The sequence below is a fragment of the Oryzias latipes genome, chromosome 16, assembly GCF_002234675.1.
Source record: "Oryzias latipes chromosome 16, ASM223467v1".
NCBI lineage: Eukaryota > Metazoa > Chordata > Actinopteri > Beloniformes > Adrianichthyidae > Oryzias > Oryzias latipes.
Genome location: NC_019874.2, coordinates 823568 through 843729, shown reverse-complemented (window position 1 = coordinate 843729; position 20162 = coordinate 823568). Strand labels below are relative to the sequence as shown.

General features: G+C 38.1%; 1 protein-coding gene across 4 annotated transcripts in view; it reads left to right on the top strand.

The window, feature by feature from the left end:
* LOC101164139 (receptor-type tyrosine-protein phosphatase U) overlaps nt 1–20162 on the top strand; it is a 286898-nt gene that overhangs the window by 167441 nt on the left and 99295 nt on the right. For all 4 annotated transcript variants that reach the window (XM_023964670.1, XM_023964672.1, XM_023964671.1 and 1 more), the window contains exons 6-7: nt 8482–8656; nt 12732–13025. In XM_023964670.1, coding sequence (XP_023820438.1) covers nt 8482–8656; nt 12732–13025 — 469 coding nt within the window. The remainder of the gene's footprint in view (nt 1–8481; nt 8657–12731; nt 13026–20162) is intronic.

Genomic DNA, 20162 nt, shown 5'->3' with positions numbered 1-20162 from the left:
TAAACCATTCTTCATCCCGGAATAATGCGTTCAGAAACAAAGAGGACTCACTCGTCTGACTGCTGTGAAGGCTGGCCTCAAAGTGGTTTTGCTGCTTTCTGCCAAACTTCTTCTTTCGATTATAGACGTTGTTCTGGGGATTTTACTTTTCATCTACAATGGGTCGCTCAGTGAAGGTCGAGTGGATCCATATAGCCCCCTCTGTCTCTAGAGTATAGCTCAAACATGAGAGCCCCAATTAAAGAACCAGGCATGGTTTTTCTGCACGGCGTTTTTTATTTGATTTTTCTTTTTCTGTCTTGCTTCACTGCAGTCACAGTGAATTCAAGGCTATTTCCATTTTACATCCCGGGCTGCCAGGTGCTAATTATGGTCAAGCTGGACAGACCCACTTTATTGTCTAAATAGGAGCTGAGGCATTCAGGTAATTGAAGTGTCCTCGTTCACACCTCCTTCACCAACCACCCATTTTGTGGCCGTGGAAAAAAAAGGAAGACAAATGCTTTGGGTAATTAGCTGCTTTAACCATCCAGACGCCAGCTGTAATGAGATCTCCAGGCCTCTGGAATCCTTGTTGCTCCGCCTCCTCGTCCTTTTTCACCGCTTTCACATCTTTCGGTCCTTTATATTTTTCCTCCACATGAGGACAAATCAGTGCTTTGTGTTGATATGCACCTGTTATGTGTTTACCTTAACAGCTGCAGAACAGTCTTGGCTGCAAACACATTAACAGATCGTTGTGTTTTCCTCTCCAATTAGTCACAGCCAGATTGGTTTGCTAACATGGAGCAATCTCATGCGTTTTTGATTTTTTTCCAATTCTCCCTCACTGAAAAAAATATAACAGTGGTTTAACTTAAAAAAATTGAAGTAATCTGTCACACCTAATATATTTGCATTGTATCAATGTAAATGAATAATATAGCCTAACCTATTTTTTTTTATTTCGGTTAAACTGATTCTGTGAGGTGAAGAAAAGCAATTATTTTGAGTTTCTCTAAATCAAAATAAATAAGTTCTGTTTTTTACTCAATGGAAATGTTCTACTTTATCTAACCTGAAAAAAACGACTTGATATAATCCATTTTTTAATCTTTGAGCAATTTACTTTTTAAAGTTGTCTCAGATAAAAATGTCAGGTTCACAATCTAATTAACTGAATTAAGCTTTAGAATTATATATTGATGTACACAGACTCAGAACACATTTCTTCATGTAAACAATATTTATTGTTCCATGAACATATCCACATCCAAATTTACAAACATGACATCTTTAAGATGTATAAACATCAAAACTGTTTCCCAATACCAATACACTTAAGTGAGGGAAAAAAACATTAATTGACGCTAACTTATAGCTGGCTGTTCAGTCTGAAAACTTTTTTCATCCATCACTATCTTGATGTCTGTTGGTGGACAGAGAAGATCCTCTCTCCCAGTGAAAAAGATCGCCATGGTTTCAATCTGTGGAGCATCACTGTCCAGACCGTTCTGCAGACATAAAAAAAATTAACATATTACAACTGGCGCGTTGCTCTAAAAGGTATAATTTTGTTTTAGTTAAATAAATAAGCCTCAATGTGTATGCTCACTTTGCTTTATCAATGTTTCGGGATTAGATACATATGCCTGTGACCCCATAACATATTTTTGACTGTTAACGTTAAGCAAAAGTTGTATTCAAAGCAAAGAAAATTTAAAACAGAAATGTCAAATGCAAACTAAATGTTGTATTCATTTTTGAAAGTTGTGCACAAAGTCTTAGTATTTGTGCACAACTTTATCTTTATGAATATGTTTCTTGTTGGCAGTGATCTTAACCCATACAGTGCCATGTTCCATTTCCTACATCATAAAAGAGTGTCATAGTTGAGAGGTGGATAACCTTACCTGGTGTTCTTTAATGAGGTGCTCAAAAGATTCACCAAGTAGATCATCAGAGATTTTAGGATGGCTTCTCCTCTGATGGTAATATCAACAATCTGAAAAGAAAGCTTGTCATTAGTTAAAAGTTCACTTAACCACACAACTACTCTATGGACCACTCATGTCATACAGACCCTTCATCCAGAACTTCTAAGATGTTGGTGGTCTGCTCTTTCACACGCCCTCCATTGCTCCTGATGACCTCTAGAAGTTTGGTGGAGTGTTTGTCCAACTGTGCAAAAAACTTTGCCTCCAAAGTAATTGTTGTAACTCTCAAGAAGTCTGCATTTATCTGAAAATGAAATCAGAGAACATGGATGATGATGGTCCAGTTTGTAATGTTTTAGGAGTTCAGATCGTCTTGAATAAGTATGGGCACAGTCTTTACATTTCCACGTCGATGAGTAACTGCGGAAAACAAACAGGTGTTTAGGGTGTAGGGAGAGCAATGTTATGATTGGGCCTTCATCACAATTGCATAGGTTGTACAAAACAAAAAAAAACTTACCAAAAGTTAGTCAAAGGCTTCCAGACTGGATGCAGAGCAGAAACCGAAGAGTGTCTTTATGAAAAAATAAATAAAAATAGTCATTACAGATGATTACAGACAGTGGAAATCTCAATGATCATACACGATAATGACAGCCACACAGTTTGGAGCCTATTCTCTCTGATTATTTTTATTTTTTGAATGTTGACAACAGGGAAAAACTGGGAAGTGTCACAGGCTCCTGCAGCCGCTTTTGACATTAAAAATGTGTCTGTGTTGAGTGTTAAGGATCCTGCTGCCGTATCCCATAAACTCTTTTTTTGTTCAATCATTATAAAAAATTTAATAGGTTTATTATTATTAACCTCCGACGACATACTCTGTCAAGTGACGTAATATTCACGCATGCGTGAACGGTCGGTTCGGGGAGAGCAGTTGTCCCTGTTAAATTCAATAAAATATCCAGTGTAACATAACGTAACACGGCTCATAGATGTTTTCCTGTAGTAAATAACATTCGACAGCAAATACACCACAAACAGTGTTTGATAGCAGTGTTGCATCAATTTGTACTCCCTATTAAAGTAAATTCACCAGTCGCAAAATACGGCATGAGAGCCTCACTGTTAGTGCTAAATGTTAGCTTAACTGCACAGCAGCTAAAGTTGAATTTGCAGCAGAAAGTGTAAAAGCTTAAAATTCTTGGGGAAAACTCAAACCAATGCAAGCTTCGAAAACTGCCGACTGTATTTAAATTAGTGCTTTTGTCTTATTAGAGGTAAGAACTTACCTTTAAGCTGCTGCTGTCGGTCTCCGGGCGGCGGTTAGTTCCTCTTTTCCAAACAAACTTACTGCTGCTGGGGGTTGGGGACCGACTAACGTCGTCTGAAAATTGTGTCCAGGCAGTGAAGGAAATCCTCGTTTAAATGTACAAGGAGAAAACGACTGAACTAATTAATATACAATGATTTTTGTTGATGTTGTTTTACCTTACTTGTCGAGTTGTCGCTCTGAGAAGCAGTTCAGATTATGGCAGAAATACGGCCCGCCAAATTTGCATTTCATTTAGTGCGCATGCGCACATCAAACTCAACCTAATAATTGTGCTTTCACAAAACGAAAAAATTTTACTTTGGTACCCTGTTATCATTTACATTAAAGTAAAGTAAAAAAAAACAAAGACACATTGCATAACTTCTAAGAATTGAGTTCAAGAGAGTAAATTAAAATTTTTATATTAATGCAATGAGTAGAAACGTATCAAACTGATGACAGCAATGGTTTACTTTTTTCAGTGCTGCCTCCATGCTCTAATCCACGAGCTCGGGGGCAAAGGGGGTATAGAAGATGGTTTGAGGAAACAACCATGTATGAGTTAGTTTTTATTCTTCATTCCTGAGGCAAGGCAGCCTGTTAACCCTAACCAGTGGGTTTGTGTTTATGTTTCTCTTTGTAAATGATGGATTATGGGATTATGCGTTTTTTTCAAGCCTCAGATAAGCTAACGAAAAGAGATTAAGATGGTCAGTCTTTCTCGATCAGTCCTGACTTACCCAACGTGCTTTGATTTGCTTTTAAACAGGCAGGTCTGAGATAAAGCAATCCGTGTTCTCCATGTCGCACAAAGACATTAACCTGACAACACGTGAAGGAAAAAAACATCAGATCATATGTGTTTAGCTAAGAAAGGGTGAGTTTGACAGATGCTATTTCTTTCAATGGTGTAAAACAATGTGAGAAATTCCCTCAATCCAAAGCGAAGCTCCCAGGATTCAGGAGTCAAATGTCCAGGATGTGGTTTTTTACTTTCTTTTTATTCTTTCTTTAAAGACCCACTCTAATGACAGATGTTGATGATGTTTTTTGGTGTTTCTAACATGTTCTTGTAGAATTTGTCTGAAGATGGAGGATGCATATAAAAAAATAAAGAGTGAAATTGCATTTCTGAGTATTATTTATTCAAATTGTTGTGAATCAGGAGAAGATGAAAAAATGCCATTGGAAAAAGCTTCTAGCAGTGATGTACTGTAGGTGCTACAATCAACAGGCCACAAGTCGTACGCCAACTTCAGCATCGTCCGACTTTTAATGTGTAATGAATCAATACAAAAAACCCCAGTTTAAGTACCACTATAATACCACTATAAGTGTTATTTTCTAAATATAGTAATAAACGTGAACCACCATTTGAGGAACTTTATTAGCAGCAACCTCGTAACATTTAGGATGGAGGAGCCTTTTAGTGCCAACATGAAAGAAAAAGAAAACCTATACGGTAACACTTTATATTAAGATTCCTTAACAAGCTTTGTTAACACATTAACAAGCATTATAAATTAATTTATAGGGTGTTAGTAAGACATTTATTAGTACAATAAGTCTAATAAGGTTTATTAAATTACTTAGTTAACACATTTACAAGCATTATTATTAGGATGTTTTCAAGATGCTAATGATGCATTTACTGATATTATAGGTGCCTAACAAATGTGTCAGTGTTAATAAGCTTAATAAGATTTATTAACAACCTTTGTTAACAAATTAAGAAGTATTATTATTGTTTGGGGTTGTAGTAAGATATTTATTAGCATTATAGACGCCTGACACAAGCCGAAGTGTTCATAAGCTTAATAAGTTTTATTAACTAACGTAACAAATTAATAGGCTTTATTAATGTGTCAGATGCTAGGAAGATATTTATTAGCATTATAGATGTCTTGCAAATACCTGAAAGTGTTAATAAGATTTATTAACATCTAAAGTCAGACCATTGTCTTCTAAATCCATATTACTAAACTGCTTATAAGCTTTACAAATGTATTAATTAACTTTGTTAATAGTTTATTAATTGTTTTGCAGCACCCCATCTAAAGTGTGGACGTTTTTTTACCACAAACAACCCCAAAGCATAAAGATTGTAAAAAGAACTTTATGACATTAAAACAGACTAAACATACACAAATCGTTCTGTAAAAGATATATAAAAATTTAATTCAGACAAATAATTTTTTTTTAAACATATATACTGGTGTTGGATGACTAGCATCATAGCTAATAAGGATAAAGTATTAGCATCTATCGTGAGTGAAACATTCATTGCAAATCCCATCACCAGGAGACAATTCTCTGCATTCAATGCCAACTGCATTCAACCACTGTTGCCTTGCTTCAAAGTCCACAAGAAAGTAAGTTGCACAAGCCAGTAACTTTTGAAGAACGAAGACAATAAACCTACAGGAGCCATGCTAAAGCTAACACGCTAACCTGCCCATCTATGAATCAAAGATGGGCAGGTTAACTAATGTCACCATTGGCTAATGAATCTGTCAATCAAACTCAACAGCAAAACAGGCGTGCTCACTTTCAGCCAATTGAATGGCCTCTTAGACTTTGCTTTCACACAGGTGACGAAAAAAGCCCCGCCCATCTTTGATTCTGCACCGGTCGGTCGTTAGCGTGTTAGCTTTAGCATGGCTCCTGTAGGTTTATTGTCTTCGTTCTTCAAACATGACTGGCTTGTGTAACTTTCTTGTGGACTTTGAAGCAAGCCAACAGTGGTTTAATGCCGTTGACATTGAATGCAGAGAATTGTCTCCTGATGATGGGATTTGCAATGAATGTTTCACTCAGGATAGATGCTAATACTTTATCCTTATTAGCTATGATGCTAGTCATCCAACACCAGTATATATGTTTTTTATAAAAAATTATTTGTCTGAATTAAATTTTTATATATCTTTTAATTACAGAACGATTTGTGTATGTTTAGTCTGTTTTAATGTCATAAAGTTCTTTTTACAATCTTTATGCTTTGTGGTTGTTTGTGCTAAAAAAACGTCCACACTTTAGATGGGGTGCTGCAAAACAATTAATAAACTATTAACAAAGTTAATTAATACATTTGTAAAGCTTATAAGCAGTTTAGTAATATGGATTTAGAAGACAATGGTCTGACTTTAGATGTTAATAAATCTTATTAACACTTTCAGGTATTTGCAAGACATCTATAATGCTAATAAATATCTTCCTAGCATCTGACACATTAATAAAGCCTATTAATTTGTTAAGTTAGTTAACAAAACTTATTAAATTCAGGAACACTTAGGCTTGTGTGAGACATCTATAATGCTAATAAATATCTTACTAGAACCCTAAACAATAATAATACTTCTTAATTTGTTAACAAAGGTTGTTAATAAATCTTATTAAGCTTATTAACACTGAGACATTTGTTAGGCACCTATAATATCAGTAAATGCATCATTAGCATCTTGAAAACATCCTAATAATAATGCTTGTAAATGTGTTAACTAAGTAATTTAATAAACCTTATTAGACTTATTGTACTAATAAATGTCTTACTAACACCCTATAAATTAATTTATAATGCTTATTAATGTGTTAACAAAGCTTGTTAAGGAATCTTAATATAAAGTGTTACCAACTATACAAATAAAGTCATAAAACTATGAGATAAAATTTGAACCTTTTATGAGAATAATGTCATAAAATTCTGAGCAAAAGTTGTAATTTCATAAGAACGTACAATTATGAGGAAAAGTTACAAATGACATGGAAAAAGCCACGTTTTTTCAAAAGTAAAGTTTGTTTTGCACACGACCATCCACATTACGTGTTGACTTATATCATCAGAGCATCAATTTATAGAAATCCCATAACGCTTCAGTTCATCACAAGAAGCTGAGATCAATAATGCATTGGACCTGTGCAACTACAGTATAAACAGTACACCTGTCAGAAATCCACTCCTTGTGGGTCAAGAATCTTCTTCTGCACAGGTCCAGTTTCTTGCAAATTCACTTCAATGTTTCAGTTTAGCCTTTTGCTAAAAGACTTAACATATATATTTTTTAAACCAATCCTGAAGTAACTGCGTACCATGTGCTCTACGTCTCTCGTACTGACACATCATTTTGGTTCTTTTCTTTGTTGTTTTCTTGGTAAACGTTTTTCTCATAAATGTATTGATTTAATCTTGTAAATGATCATTTTATTCACATCAAATGTTGATTTTTTTCTCAAAATGGTACGGCTTTAATCTTGTAAAGTTTTTGACTTTATTCTCATGTGAATTTATTTTTTCATTTCCATAGTGGCCCTAATATTCCGTCATATAACATCCGACAGTTGGTTGCTGAATATAATCCATTTTTATTATCATGGTCAGTAGGAAAACCTGTCACAGGAAATCCACATTTGGAGTAAAATCTCCTGGTTTTTGTCTATTTAACGCAGCTTTTCTTTTATTTGGAAGTCAAAGGCTCTTCTTCTGTTTCCTCACTGGATCTTTTCTGCTAAAAGAAACTTTTCAAACATGTCTGTTTTTTGCTAACTTTGCTATCTTGAGGGTTTCGGTTTAGCATTCGGAGCAGCCGCTCAAAGAACGTAGCAGATGTATTTTCAACGTGTCACCGAGCGAGCAACTTGACATTTGTCAAGAATGAGTCCGATATGTTGGGGAGAATTCAGTCATTTAGCTAATAAAAATGTCCTTCAGAATCAGGTTATAAATAAAAGGAAAAACATTAAGTTGTGTTTTTTTGTCCGCAGCCCGGTTCTAATGTCCCATGGACCAGGAGCTGGGGACCAGTGTTCTATAGTCTGGGTCATTTAACAGCATTTACAATCGTAAATCATGTAAAAAATATATAGTTTGAATGTTAAAGATAAATACTGGAAGACAGAAACATTTGCCTGAATGAAGCAGCTCAGACAGCCAAATCAGACACTTTAAGAGACAATCAAACAACTGTTGTCCATCTAATAATGTTGAATAAAGCACTAGATGTGCTCTTCCTGCCTTCACCAGTTTTCTCAAACGTCCTGGTCACAAATCTTCCTTCATAATCGATACCCAGTGCTTTGGTGATGGGGTAGCCCTTTAAAAGCAGTCCTTTCAAATGCACCCCTGTGAAACACTTGCATGCGTGTGCATCTGTGTATGTCTCTGCACGTGCCGCCTGTGATGAATGATATGTGAGAGAGAAGGGCACCGCCTGACCTGTCCTGCCTTCTATAACCCTGTCCTTTTCTGCCTTCCAGAGACATAATGGGGACATTTTAACAATGGCATCGGTCAAGCACCTCAGTCATCGGCGCTTTGTGGTGTCTTTCCAACTGGACAGTGTGCAGCGTTCCCATCAAGACCTTTATCGCTGTGTCACGCAGTCCCTCAGGGGCTCAGGAGTTTCCAACTTTGCTGAACTTGTCGTGAAAGGTAAAAACTTTATTTATTTACCTCTGAACAGGACATTTCATCTTTTTTAATTGGGAGGTTTATAAAGCTTCCATGCACAATTATTGCCTATTACAGCTTTGTTTAAGAGGAGGGAGCTTATGAAGTATGAAGCAATGAAAGTTATGCAGATTCATTGTCCCTGCAAGGACCGGTCAAGGAAAAAAGGCAGAAAAACTAAACGCTTTCTAAAGACTTTTGCTTTTACTCATTAAAACTTTTGTCTGGACTTTAATCTATTTTATATATTTGCATCTCCAGTCAATGTTTTCCTCAAACGTGTTCAGAAGTATTTTAGTTACTGCTATAAAATGTGATGCATTGCAATCAGTTTGGGTCCTAATATTTCTATATATTTAAATCTTTAAAGCCAAAAATGCAAAGCTGCTTTAATAAACCATAACAACCAAATACTAATTTTATTTTTCTCTAAATGTCCCTCAGAAAAGAAAAGAATGAACATTTAAAAGTTTCCAATGAATGCAAATTTGACAGGAAAATAGTTTGATGAATAATATAGTAGCTGTTTCTATACGGACTCTTCTGCCACATTCGAAAAAATATTTAAGATTCAGAGATGTCTAGAAAATAATTAGCTAATCAAATTAAAAATATCTAAGGGCTCAAAAAACGAATAACTTGTTTGAAGATATTATTCCATTCAATTCCATTTTTATTCAGCCCGATATTACAACAATAGTCGTTTTAATGGGCTTTATACCTGTAATTATATAGTAAACGTGAAATCCTAAAGAAGATGAAGTCATAGAATTCAATAGGTAATGGCTAAACTAAACTAAACTAAACACTTGGAAGCTGCACTTGTTAGGTAGTTTCTGCAGAGCAGCAGCAGTTCATCAGAAAATGGATATTAGTCCTCCATCATTAGAAAAAGCCACAAGAACATGTTAAAAAATACCAAAGACATCATTTTCATCGGCGTCTGTCTTTAAGATATTAGTAAAAAGGAAACATGCAAACACTCTCCCACTATAAAAATGTCTTAATGATATGACAGAGAAGACATGTTGTTGATTCAAGTGAATGAAAAAGATGAACTAACTAAAGAATAACTAATTCATTAGAGCTTGTTTCCACCTAGTTTTTGGTAAACACTTCAAACTGAAGAAGAAATAGATGCAACCAAAATAATGAATAAAAACCTAAAAGAAAGACGGGTTAGTCGCCAAGAAAGAGAATAGCCAGCTGCAGGTTTTACTAATCTATTGAATAAAAAAACCTTTATCCAAGGCAGAAGGCTGCTGCAGTTTGGAGGGCGAGCACAGCCTGCTGGCATGGCGGGCTCCGACAGCTCGCGTTGTCAAACATACGGAGTCCTGAGCTCTTCAGCTTTCTTTCAAAAAGCACCTGACCTGACTGGGATTCCTGCAGCCCTTGTCATATCATGAACCACAGATGGTGACCTCACTCTCATTACTCACCACAACCCCACAGTCTGACACCCTCTGACAGCCTAGTAATGATACTGCAGAGTGAAGGTCTGATGGCATAACAGACTGCAGCTCTCAGCTCAGTGAGGATGAGAAGAAGGGATATGTGAACATCTTCTATCACATGCCCTTCATGGATTTCTTTAAAGCCTTAAACCATAAAAGATGAGATTTAAACAGTCTGAAAATGTTTCATGCCAACCTGCTTCCTTTGATTGATCAGTTAGTTGGAGTGATCATTTTTAGGTTGACTGAAACACAGTTTCAACATTTAATTTCTTTATAAAAACCTAACTTTGTGTTTTATATTATATGTTTTATTGCATCAGCAATCAGTAATAAGCGTGATGCTGATCCAAGCAACCATCCTATCCTTGATAGGAATACAATATCCGATTCGGATCAAGTCTAAAAGCGACCTAATGATGATATGAATGAAATCAATGCTAAAATGAATCCTCCCTCCCCTACTGTTCAATGAGAACGGCTCTCTCTGTGCTGACAGAGAGACAGCAGTGAGAGGGCTGCCAAGGGACCGTCTACAAAGTGCATGCTCTGGGAAAAGTGATTAAAAAAATAGAAACCCCAAAAAAAAACAACCAAAACAAATAAACATTCATGCTGAAAGAAAGTCATCATTCATTTTTGAGAACGTTTAATTGAGACATGAATCTCATTTAGTCAAAAATATTCACTAGTTCTGAAGAAGTCACCAGACTTTCTCACATGACTAATTATTAACTAGTAGTAGTAGTTATTGGTTAACTATCTTTTCTAGTTGATAGTTGTTCTCTGTTTCAGTGTTCTGACCATGAAATAACTTTATCAATGTGAAATTCTAACTTTTTAAATCATAAATATAGAAAAAAATCGTGATGAAACTAAAAGAACCACCAGGAGAAAATGTGTGGTTTGAGTGGATACCTGAAGGGAACGATCAACGCAGAAAAACAAACAAACAGACAGAAAAACATATTAGCAGAATCTGCAAACTGTCAATTAAGTGAGGAAGTTTGATCACTGTGGCTGCTTTCCGAAGTTGTCCTTTGATTAAAGATGGAGTGGACCTAAAGACGAGCTGCTGCAGGCTTAGAGGAGCATTATAGAGTGGAGGTGAGCTTGTGGTAATGTTGAAAGCCAAGAGCGAGGAGGGCCATGAAAGACAGAGACGCCTCTTCAGGAATGAGGGATTAGTCACAGCTGCAGATCTCACTCTGATCTTTTCTCATGCTTTGTCCTTGTTTCTTTTCATTTCCCACCTCTGCCTCACACTTTTGCCCGTGTAATTGTTCAGTGGGTTGCAGCGGCTTGTAAGTGACGTTTGAGCGGAGGCCTCCGCAATTAATTCCTGTCCGACAGTGATTGTCCGACTCTTTCTTGGGTGGTGGAGCAGCTTTTGAGGATCCCTCACTTACAGAGATGTCTCTTTCTTTGCATTACATCCACAGCTGCTCCTTTCAGTCTCCACTTTGAGGAGATACATAAAAGGCCATAAATGCCGCATTCATGGCTATGACTAATCTGGCATTTAAAAACTCTTGACCTGCTCACATCCGGCTCTTTCTGAAGAGTTATCTAAGTCTGCCTGCACAGACAGTGTCGGATGTTTGGCCCACATCGGCCGTTTTCCCCTTCCCTGATGATGTGGACTCTAGCTGTGTGAGGCGGCTGGAGTCATGCAGATCCACCAGTTTGGGCCCAAACCTGGCCCGACAGCACTTACAATGACCCGTATTCAATTCAATGTGACCTTTGGGTCCCTTCCTGTCCATGTGACACTTGCCAGTTCTCTAAAGCTCACATATGCCAAAAAGGGGCACCGCACTGCGACCTAAATTCCAATTTTTCAGCAAATTCAGCAGGTGGCCCCGCAGTGGCCCCACGGTGGCCCCCACAGTGGCAACACAGCAACACTTGCATTTGGTGGCGGCAGTCGCATTATTACATGCTGAGCGGCGGCCGAAAAAGTTCAAAATCCACGGCGACCGGACCATTTTTCCCATGGGTCAGCCTCCGCCCTGGCACATGTGGAGGTTTCTCTGTGGGCGTCCATGGCATAAAGTTCCCTGTGATTTTGAATGTGTTTGTGCGTACACACAAGCTCCCTGAGGGCACTGAGGACCACTGTGAAGCCCCCCCAACGCGTGCAGCACACGCCATGACTCTGAGGCTGTCCTTGTCTCCTTTTTCATGCCATAATTATGTTTGTAAGTGGTATGTAATTTCATTTTGTGTGCTGCACATATTTTCTTCTGTCCTGAGAATGTGCAAGCGTACACTACCGGGCGGCTGGTGGCACATCTGGAGACATTTACACATCGCCCAATCAGAGCTCGGCAGCCCGGCTTTGTGATGACATCATCCGTCTGCATTCACAACCAGCTAATGTTGAAGATTCTCCCGATGCCGTCCCATCGTGCCGTGACAGTTGTATGTAGTTGTATATGTGACCGCAGCTGAAGTGAGCAGAAAGCAGGCCAGCAGGCTTAGTTTGGACATCCTCATTCTTTTGTTTGCATATTAGACTCTCTTCTGTACTATCTCATATGAAGACAATAAAGGTTTTAAAGAAGAAAATGAAACGCAGCTCTTGTTTCCTCTGACAGTACCTCCGTCCCCCATCGCACCGCCTCAGCTGCTCCGTGCCGGCTCCACTTACCTGATCATCCAGCTCAACACCAACTCTATCCTGGGAGACGGCCCCATTATCAGGAAGGAAATTGAGTACCGTGCTAGCCAGTCTCCGTGGTCAGAAGTGCACGGAGTCAACATGGCCGCCTATAAGTTGTGGCACCTGGATCCAGACACGGAGTACCACATCAGCGTGCTGCTGACTCGGCCCGGAGAAGGAGGAACTGGCCCTCCTGGACCTCCCCTTGTGAGCAGGACGAAATGTGCAGGTGAGCCCTCACAGAGTTCACTTTCACAGGCCAGCTTCCTCAGTGTGTTTGTTCAGCTAATGTTGGTTAGCTAGTGCTGCACTGAAGCAAGAAGCAAATGTCTTTTTACGAGTAAAGTGGATGATCACACATCTTTCTTCCTCCGCCCTGTGAAGCTGAATGAATTCAAACTGTGGTGACATTTGTCTGAATCTGACTCCTACCTTTAGCCACGTACAGATGTTGAAACCAAGTATACCGTTTATTCAAAACTTCAAAAAGAATTGAAAGAAACGAAAAACTGCAACAAAAAACACATTTTGTTTTTAGTCTCCATTTTAACATAAAAAAGAACAAGGTTTAAATTGTTGTAGCAAAAGAGCTGTTTTTGTGAATTTACCTTCACTTGATGCTCAAGAGGTTCTTACAAACGTTTAAATGCAGCACTAAACATTGACTAATGATCAATCCAGTTCCAAAAGCAGCAGATTCCTACATACACATCAGGTATGCGATTCTGCATTTAAGAACTCGCCAAACGCGGGTTCTTAACGCGAGTTTATTTAGCCCTTGGTCTTTACACTGGACAAGCAGAGAGGGGCTTCTTTTTCTTCTTCTTTTCTACTGTTTACTAGAACATCTCTGCCATCTAAAGCTGGAAGTTGTCTGGTGTGAAGCGGTGCAAAGGAACGTAACACATGCCTGCTCCACCATTTCACCATTTATGGTGATCACAGTTAAATAAATGCAGGTTATAGAAAACAAATAACAGAAACTAAATCAAGTAAAAAATCTGCATCATGTAAAGTCAAACAGCGTGTTTTAGCCGTTTTACTTTGTCTGGATATGGCTGTTTTTTTATTTGTTTTGAAATATATATTAGGCTTAACTTGCCATTAGACACGTAAACAGTATTTTATTTATTTTCTATTTAAAAAAGGGATACTGTGTGCATAATTTGTTTGTGTAATTTGTACATTTGGAGGACTCTAGACTCATTTTTCCACTTGTTGTACTTAACTTTTTCTCTTTGGTGCAGCAGCATGAAAGTTCGGTGCACTCACCTTTTTGACCACAATCCCTTATTCAGCATTTTTACATGGTCCCTTTCCTTTTTATGCACTGTCAATATCAGCATTTGGACTTGAAAATGATTAACTTACAAACTTGTAATCAAAACAAAGTCCTTTATTTGAAACAAAGTTCTACATTAATGATTAATTACATGAAAAAGTTGCTGTTTCAAGACCTACTCCAATGAAATTGGTGTTTTTGACATTTTCTTGTAGCTTTTTTCTAATGATGGAGGACAGATGTAAAATAATTTAAGATTAAAACTGCATTGATGAGTAGCTCTTTATCCGAATCAGAGCAAATAAAAAACACACAGCAAGAGAAAGGGGTGAACCAAAGTTTGCCTGCTCTGCTCCATTCCACTGCATCCTGTCAGACAAATAGATCCATGTGCGTCGTCGTTTTCCTCGTCTGAATCTGGATAGCTGCAATATTGTTGCACCAGTGATGTTATGTCGGGGTTGTGAGGGGCTGTAAGTAGCATAAACAAAGATTTCACGAGAGACCTGCTGAGGATTACTCCCGTACAAACAGTCCCGCCCACAACTCAGAGGTAATGAACTCCTGCTGCTCTGCAGGAACTGCAGTATGCCCAAGAAAACCACACAGTTTTTCACATTTTTGGCAAAAAAATGCATAATCATAATTAAAAAATATAGTAGTAGTGGGACTTTAAACACTTCACTGAGCTAAAATGTAAGCTAAAAAACTTCGTATAAAGTTTTGTGATTCGTACAGAGCATGTCCAGAATTTCTTCACAGGTATGTCCTGTTGTTTAATTTATTAATCAATGTATTTTTTTATAGCAGTGTCGATGTTTGGGTCAGCAGTTACTTAAATGTCTTTGGTTTGAGGCGCTTCATGTCAGATAACAGCATGATGTCCCAAAACACCAACTTCTTTCTAGTTTTTTCTTTGTAATTTTTAACATTTTGATTTCTGAAAATTACCTTGTTTTCTGAAACGTTTCATGTTGGGTTTTTTTCTGTTTCTTGTTTCTTTTTTTAAATAATTATTTGTTTTGTGTTTTTAATTGTTGTGATCTTTAGGATGTCGTTGCTTGAGTGATTAGTTGATGGGATTTGAACTTCAGGGCCACCGTAGTTCATCCTTGACCTAAACAGGCTTTTTGGAGATGATCAAGGTAAATGAGCTGATTGTGACGCAGAGAAAAGCGGCTTTCCTTTCTGGCTTTGCGCCAACATGCAACACATAACCAACGTAGAGCTGTGGTGCAAAGCCCCGTTTCTCTGCGAAGGGATCCGCTGATAGACGATGGTTACACAAACACCTTACAACCGTGTGGTGCTGCATATCAGCACAAGAATCAGCTGGAATTAAGTTAAATGTGTTGACGGTTGAAGGGTTGGTAGTCCAAAGACTGTGGACTGGAGCTAGAGCTCCAATGTTTTAGGATTTTAACAGACTTTTTCCTCCACTCCAACTGCCCCGGCACCAGGCACACGAGCACACGGAGCCAAACTGAACGACTCAGATGTCCATTCTCCTAAACAAAAACTTACATTCTTATTTATGCGACAACATTGGTTGGACTGTAGAGCCCTGATTGGGCCCCTCATGTGGTACATTTATGTAGTATGATATTTATAGTACCATTTAGTTTGACTCTAAGCATAAATGCAAAGTGGGATAGGCAGTTAGTTCTTCGCAGGGATGTTTATGATGCTGTTACTGACACGCGCCTCACAGCTTTCCTCATTCATTGTTGGGTTTCTATTTTATAGATGCCCTCTAGTGTTTCCTTTGCAAGCAATTGAAGGTTATGTTACACATATGGTGTGAGGTTTCCCAGACCTCAGAAACTCCGCAGGCTACCTTCATACAGAGCAGTATGCTTTATTGTCTTTTATCAGCATTCTTTATTCCTCAAAATCAGGCAATGTTTGGAGAGATAAAAGGCTCTTTAGTGTCTTGTTGGTCTTGGAAAAGCATATTATAATGTGTGATTGACAGCACTGATGCTCCTCTGAAAAGACTTATTAAAACATGTTATGTATAGGTTAATTGGAGTGTGCAGGGATGACACAATGCAGAAACCCTGAAAATAGGTGTGTGTGGCAAAAAGAAATGAAGTATACACATGGAGGCTGCACTGATTCCCCAACACAACTCTTCTCTGGGAGTTTCAAAATCACTTAGGTTCTTACATTTGATGCAGGATGTAATAATACCAACTAGATATACAGCAATACCTGCGATAATGCCAGTGTGGAAGCTCTGAGCTGAACCTGCCTGCTGAAGACGCTGAAAACACTGAAGCTGAAACTGCTGGAGACACGGAAACTGAAAATGCTGAAGTCAATAGCTAAATAGAAGGCTAAAGCTGATTGCTTGCTAAAATATTAGCTAAACTCCAAATACGAAGAGAGAACCTCAGTAGATGTCAAACATGACTAAAACAAACTGTTAAAGAAGTGACTGGAGCCCAAAAAGGTAGAGTGATGCTAATACAAAGACTTAGCGGTCATTTACATAATCAACTCATACAAACTGAAATCTGGTCAATGTGTGTAATGAAGTGGATTTGTAATGGATTTTCAGCACACAGGGGAATCAAAGCTCAAACATGCTTCAAAAGCCTTTAGGTGTGTGCGTGTGTGTGAGATGGACTGTTCCGAGGTCGTCATGGAAACGAGCGGGTCCTTTAAAATATAGCTGTGCACTGGGCCCAAACAATGAAAGAAATCATAACCTTTTGCTCATATTTGGGGCTGCTGTAAGAAAACAAAATGCCTCTGGGTTTTCAGAGTTAGATTGTCCAAAAGCCAGGAAAAATGCCTACGTTCTGATGTAAAAACCTTTTCTGTTAGGGACAGAATGACAGAGTTTAAGCAAAATGAACCAACTATCCTCCACTCTCCTGCCTGGTCCGCAGAGCCGTTCACATAGACTATTCATTCAAAAGCTCACATGAGGACTTCAGCCTTGAACATCTCGAAAACCGTAAGGAGTTTTAAAAATAAAAATACAAGTTCAAGAGCCCAAAGTCTGCTAAGTAGTTTAAAAGTTGAATGATTTCTGTAGTTGAAAGTCTTCTTGAGTTCTATTGTTCTGTAGAGCTGAGAGTTTTTAATTGAAAAAGGGGCATTTGAAGATTCTGTTAGGCGTTTTCAATGGAGGTAAAATAGCGGTAGTTAGTTGAATAATTTAAAAAGTTAAAGCTTTTTGTAGTTGAAACTTTCAAGCACCCATCTCCTGAAGGAGCTGAACAACTGCTGAATAGATGAAGGCGTTGAAGAACTAGGGGCGTCCAAAAAGTGTACGGAAGAAAAACAGGAACACTATTGTGTGAATGCGCCACAGCATTCACACAATAAATGTGTCTCCTTTGCATGTAATGAAGTCGATGCAAGAAAAGATCCTCGGCTCATGTCCGATGCCCAGCAGCCACACGTCATAACTTTTAAGTCTTTCATTACAACAGCAGACTTGTCAGGATAATCTGCTGAAAATTAAATCAGAGGAGCTGATAGAGGAGCACTGACGCAGTCACTGATGCACTTATCGCATAAGAAAAGGCACATTTGTTATCGCTGCTGTTCTCTGAACTCTGGAGCTGTGGGAGACAGAGAGCGAGACTTTAATTGCTGCTCACATGGCTCCATTCGTTTGAGGCTTATTCAAAAGATAACAACTAGATGCCTTGAGTTAGCTTTTTGGATATGAAATGTGCACGTTTAACAAAAGAGGGTTTTGATTAAAGAGTTGTGATGGCATGTTGGGTTGGGTTCTACCATGCAGACTATGTGTAATCTGCATATCTATGTCTGCTTTTGCATTGAATCATGTTGGCATGTTTAAATAGCATTCTTTTTGACACACATATGGTTATCTTTTTGATATTACATCAGAAATCTCCAAAACATTTTGATTATATTTAAATTTCAAATTAAAAGCAGTAATGCATGTTCACTTTGTTTTACCTTCATTTTCTAGCGTTTAATAAAAAAACTTTTTTCCCCCCAATATCTGAGGATTAATCTGGATTTGCAGCAGAATAAAAAGACTTTCTCCCTCATTAATGCTGAACCACTGCAATAATTCTGTAAGACGTGGAGTCCCATGGGGTTTTCAAGATCCCAATCACAAAGGAATCCATCTGCCTATGAAGTGAACTATCTTTCCTTGTAAGAAGAAGAACTTTGGATGCTGACAGCTTTAAGCAGGTTTTAGCGCTGATCAAAGAAAAGGAATGTTGGCTTTTGCCCTCTGACTTTGCTAATGTCATCTTAGATTGGATCAGTTGGCTAAAGTGAAAACAGGACACTGTTCTGGTTCTGCATTGCTGCTTTGCAATCAAATATCTACCTTTATTTTGAAATTTGCAGAATTTTAACAAGACTCTAGGTTAAGATGAACAATCCCAATGCATTGGGTTGGTTTAAACTCTTTTTTGGGGCTTTCTGGTTGTCTCTGTCATTTTAGATTTGGGCAGAGAAATAACTCAAACATGATTGACAGCTGTTGGAACATAGGCCAATGGAGAGCTAGCTCTGTCATTCAAAATTCCATACCCCTGTTTTTGCATAATTATGAAGTATAAAATGAAAGAATGCTTAAGAAAAGGTGACATAAGAGATATGAAATTGACCAACAATATATTGGTCCTAAATATAATCTATAACCACAAAGACAAAAATACCATTCATGCAAAAAAACTTGTAAGCAACATTTTCTTTTTTAGTTGTAAAATTCCATTCCAGCCTGCAGCTGGCTAGAGTTTTCCTTTCTCAAAAGAGCTTTTATGTGGCAACTAAAGAAAATTAACTTGAACTATACAAATTTTTAAACCAGTTTTGTCGGGTTTAGTTAATGACCACTATAACTAAATAATCAAATGTGACTTAACTGTGTCTTTGTTTTTTTCTGTTTTTTTTTTTAATATATGCATTTCATCATTTCTGTAAAGAGTTTAATTAATCTGTTTGAATTTTTTATTGTATTGACTAAAATGTTTGAAATCAATCAATCAATAATGCTGCATTCACTCCAAACAGCACTTGTGTGTTGGGGTGTCCAGTTGTAAACACCAAAGATGTCATTGCCAACACCTAAAAAACACGTGCTCTTTGACATACCATAATATTTGACAGTTTACGCAATCGATGCAAATCAGCTGATTGTGATGCAGTGTTGGTTTTGCATCAATATGCTCATCATCACTAATGTAAAAGGCTGCATAACCATGGTAACGAACCTGTCTCCACGACAGGATCAGCCGATTTCTGATAATTGCGTCAACGGTTGAAAAGCCATGAATGTAAACACTGGAGCCAAAGTTCCGGTTTTATCTTAAATGCAAAAACGTTATCGGTGTCTCCAAACAAAGTTCATCTGATTCTAGTCAGATGAACTTTGAAGTCTGTGTAAGAGTACAATTTTAATATCAAGTATCCTATTTGTACTCCAATTACTTGATTGTTCTGCAGTCATTGACAGACCATTTGAGCATCTATCAGTCCTGATGGACCATTATATCATATAAACATTACAACCACTATATCATATCACCATAATAACCATTATATTATACAGTTAAGAACTCTCTTTCAAACTGCTTACACTGAAATTCAATTCTTCACATTAAAAAAGTAGTTTAGGTTAAGTTGTGTCTTGTTTTATTTTCTGTTAAGCATCTAAGCCAGTGTTTTTCAACCACTGTGCCGCGGCACACGAGTCTGCTGTGAGAGATGACCACGTGTAAATGATTAATTTTCACTCCATGTTCATCAAAAAAGGCTCAGGTTTCACACTGAGTAGTTTGCCAACGCCTTTGTGGAGATCTTCAAAATAAATGCACCGGATCTCTCAGCATCTCCTGTGTCTTTTCTGAGGGCGAGGAAAAACGTTGGCAGTAGCTCCGCCCACACGTGGCGGGGAGCCTCATGTGCTCTGCTGCCGAACACTGGCGCCAACCTACCTCCAGAGGCAAAGTGGGGCTCAGTGTCTTGCCCAAGGACACTTCGACTCACGGGCGGGCGAGGTGGGAATTGAACCTGCAATCTTACAATCATAGGTCGACCGCCCTACCACTGCACCACGCCCGCCCAAAATGTCAACAT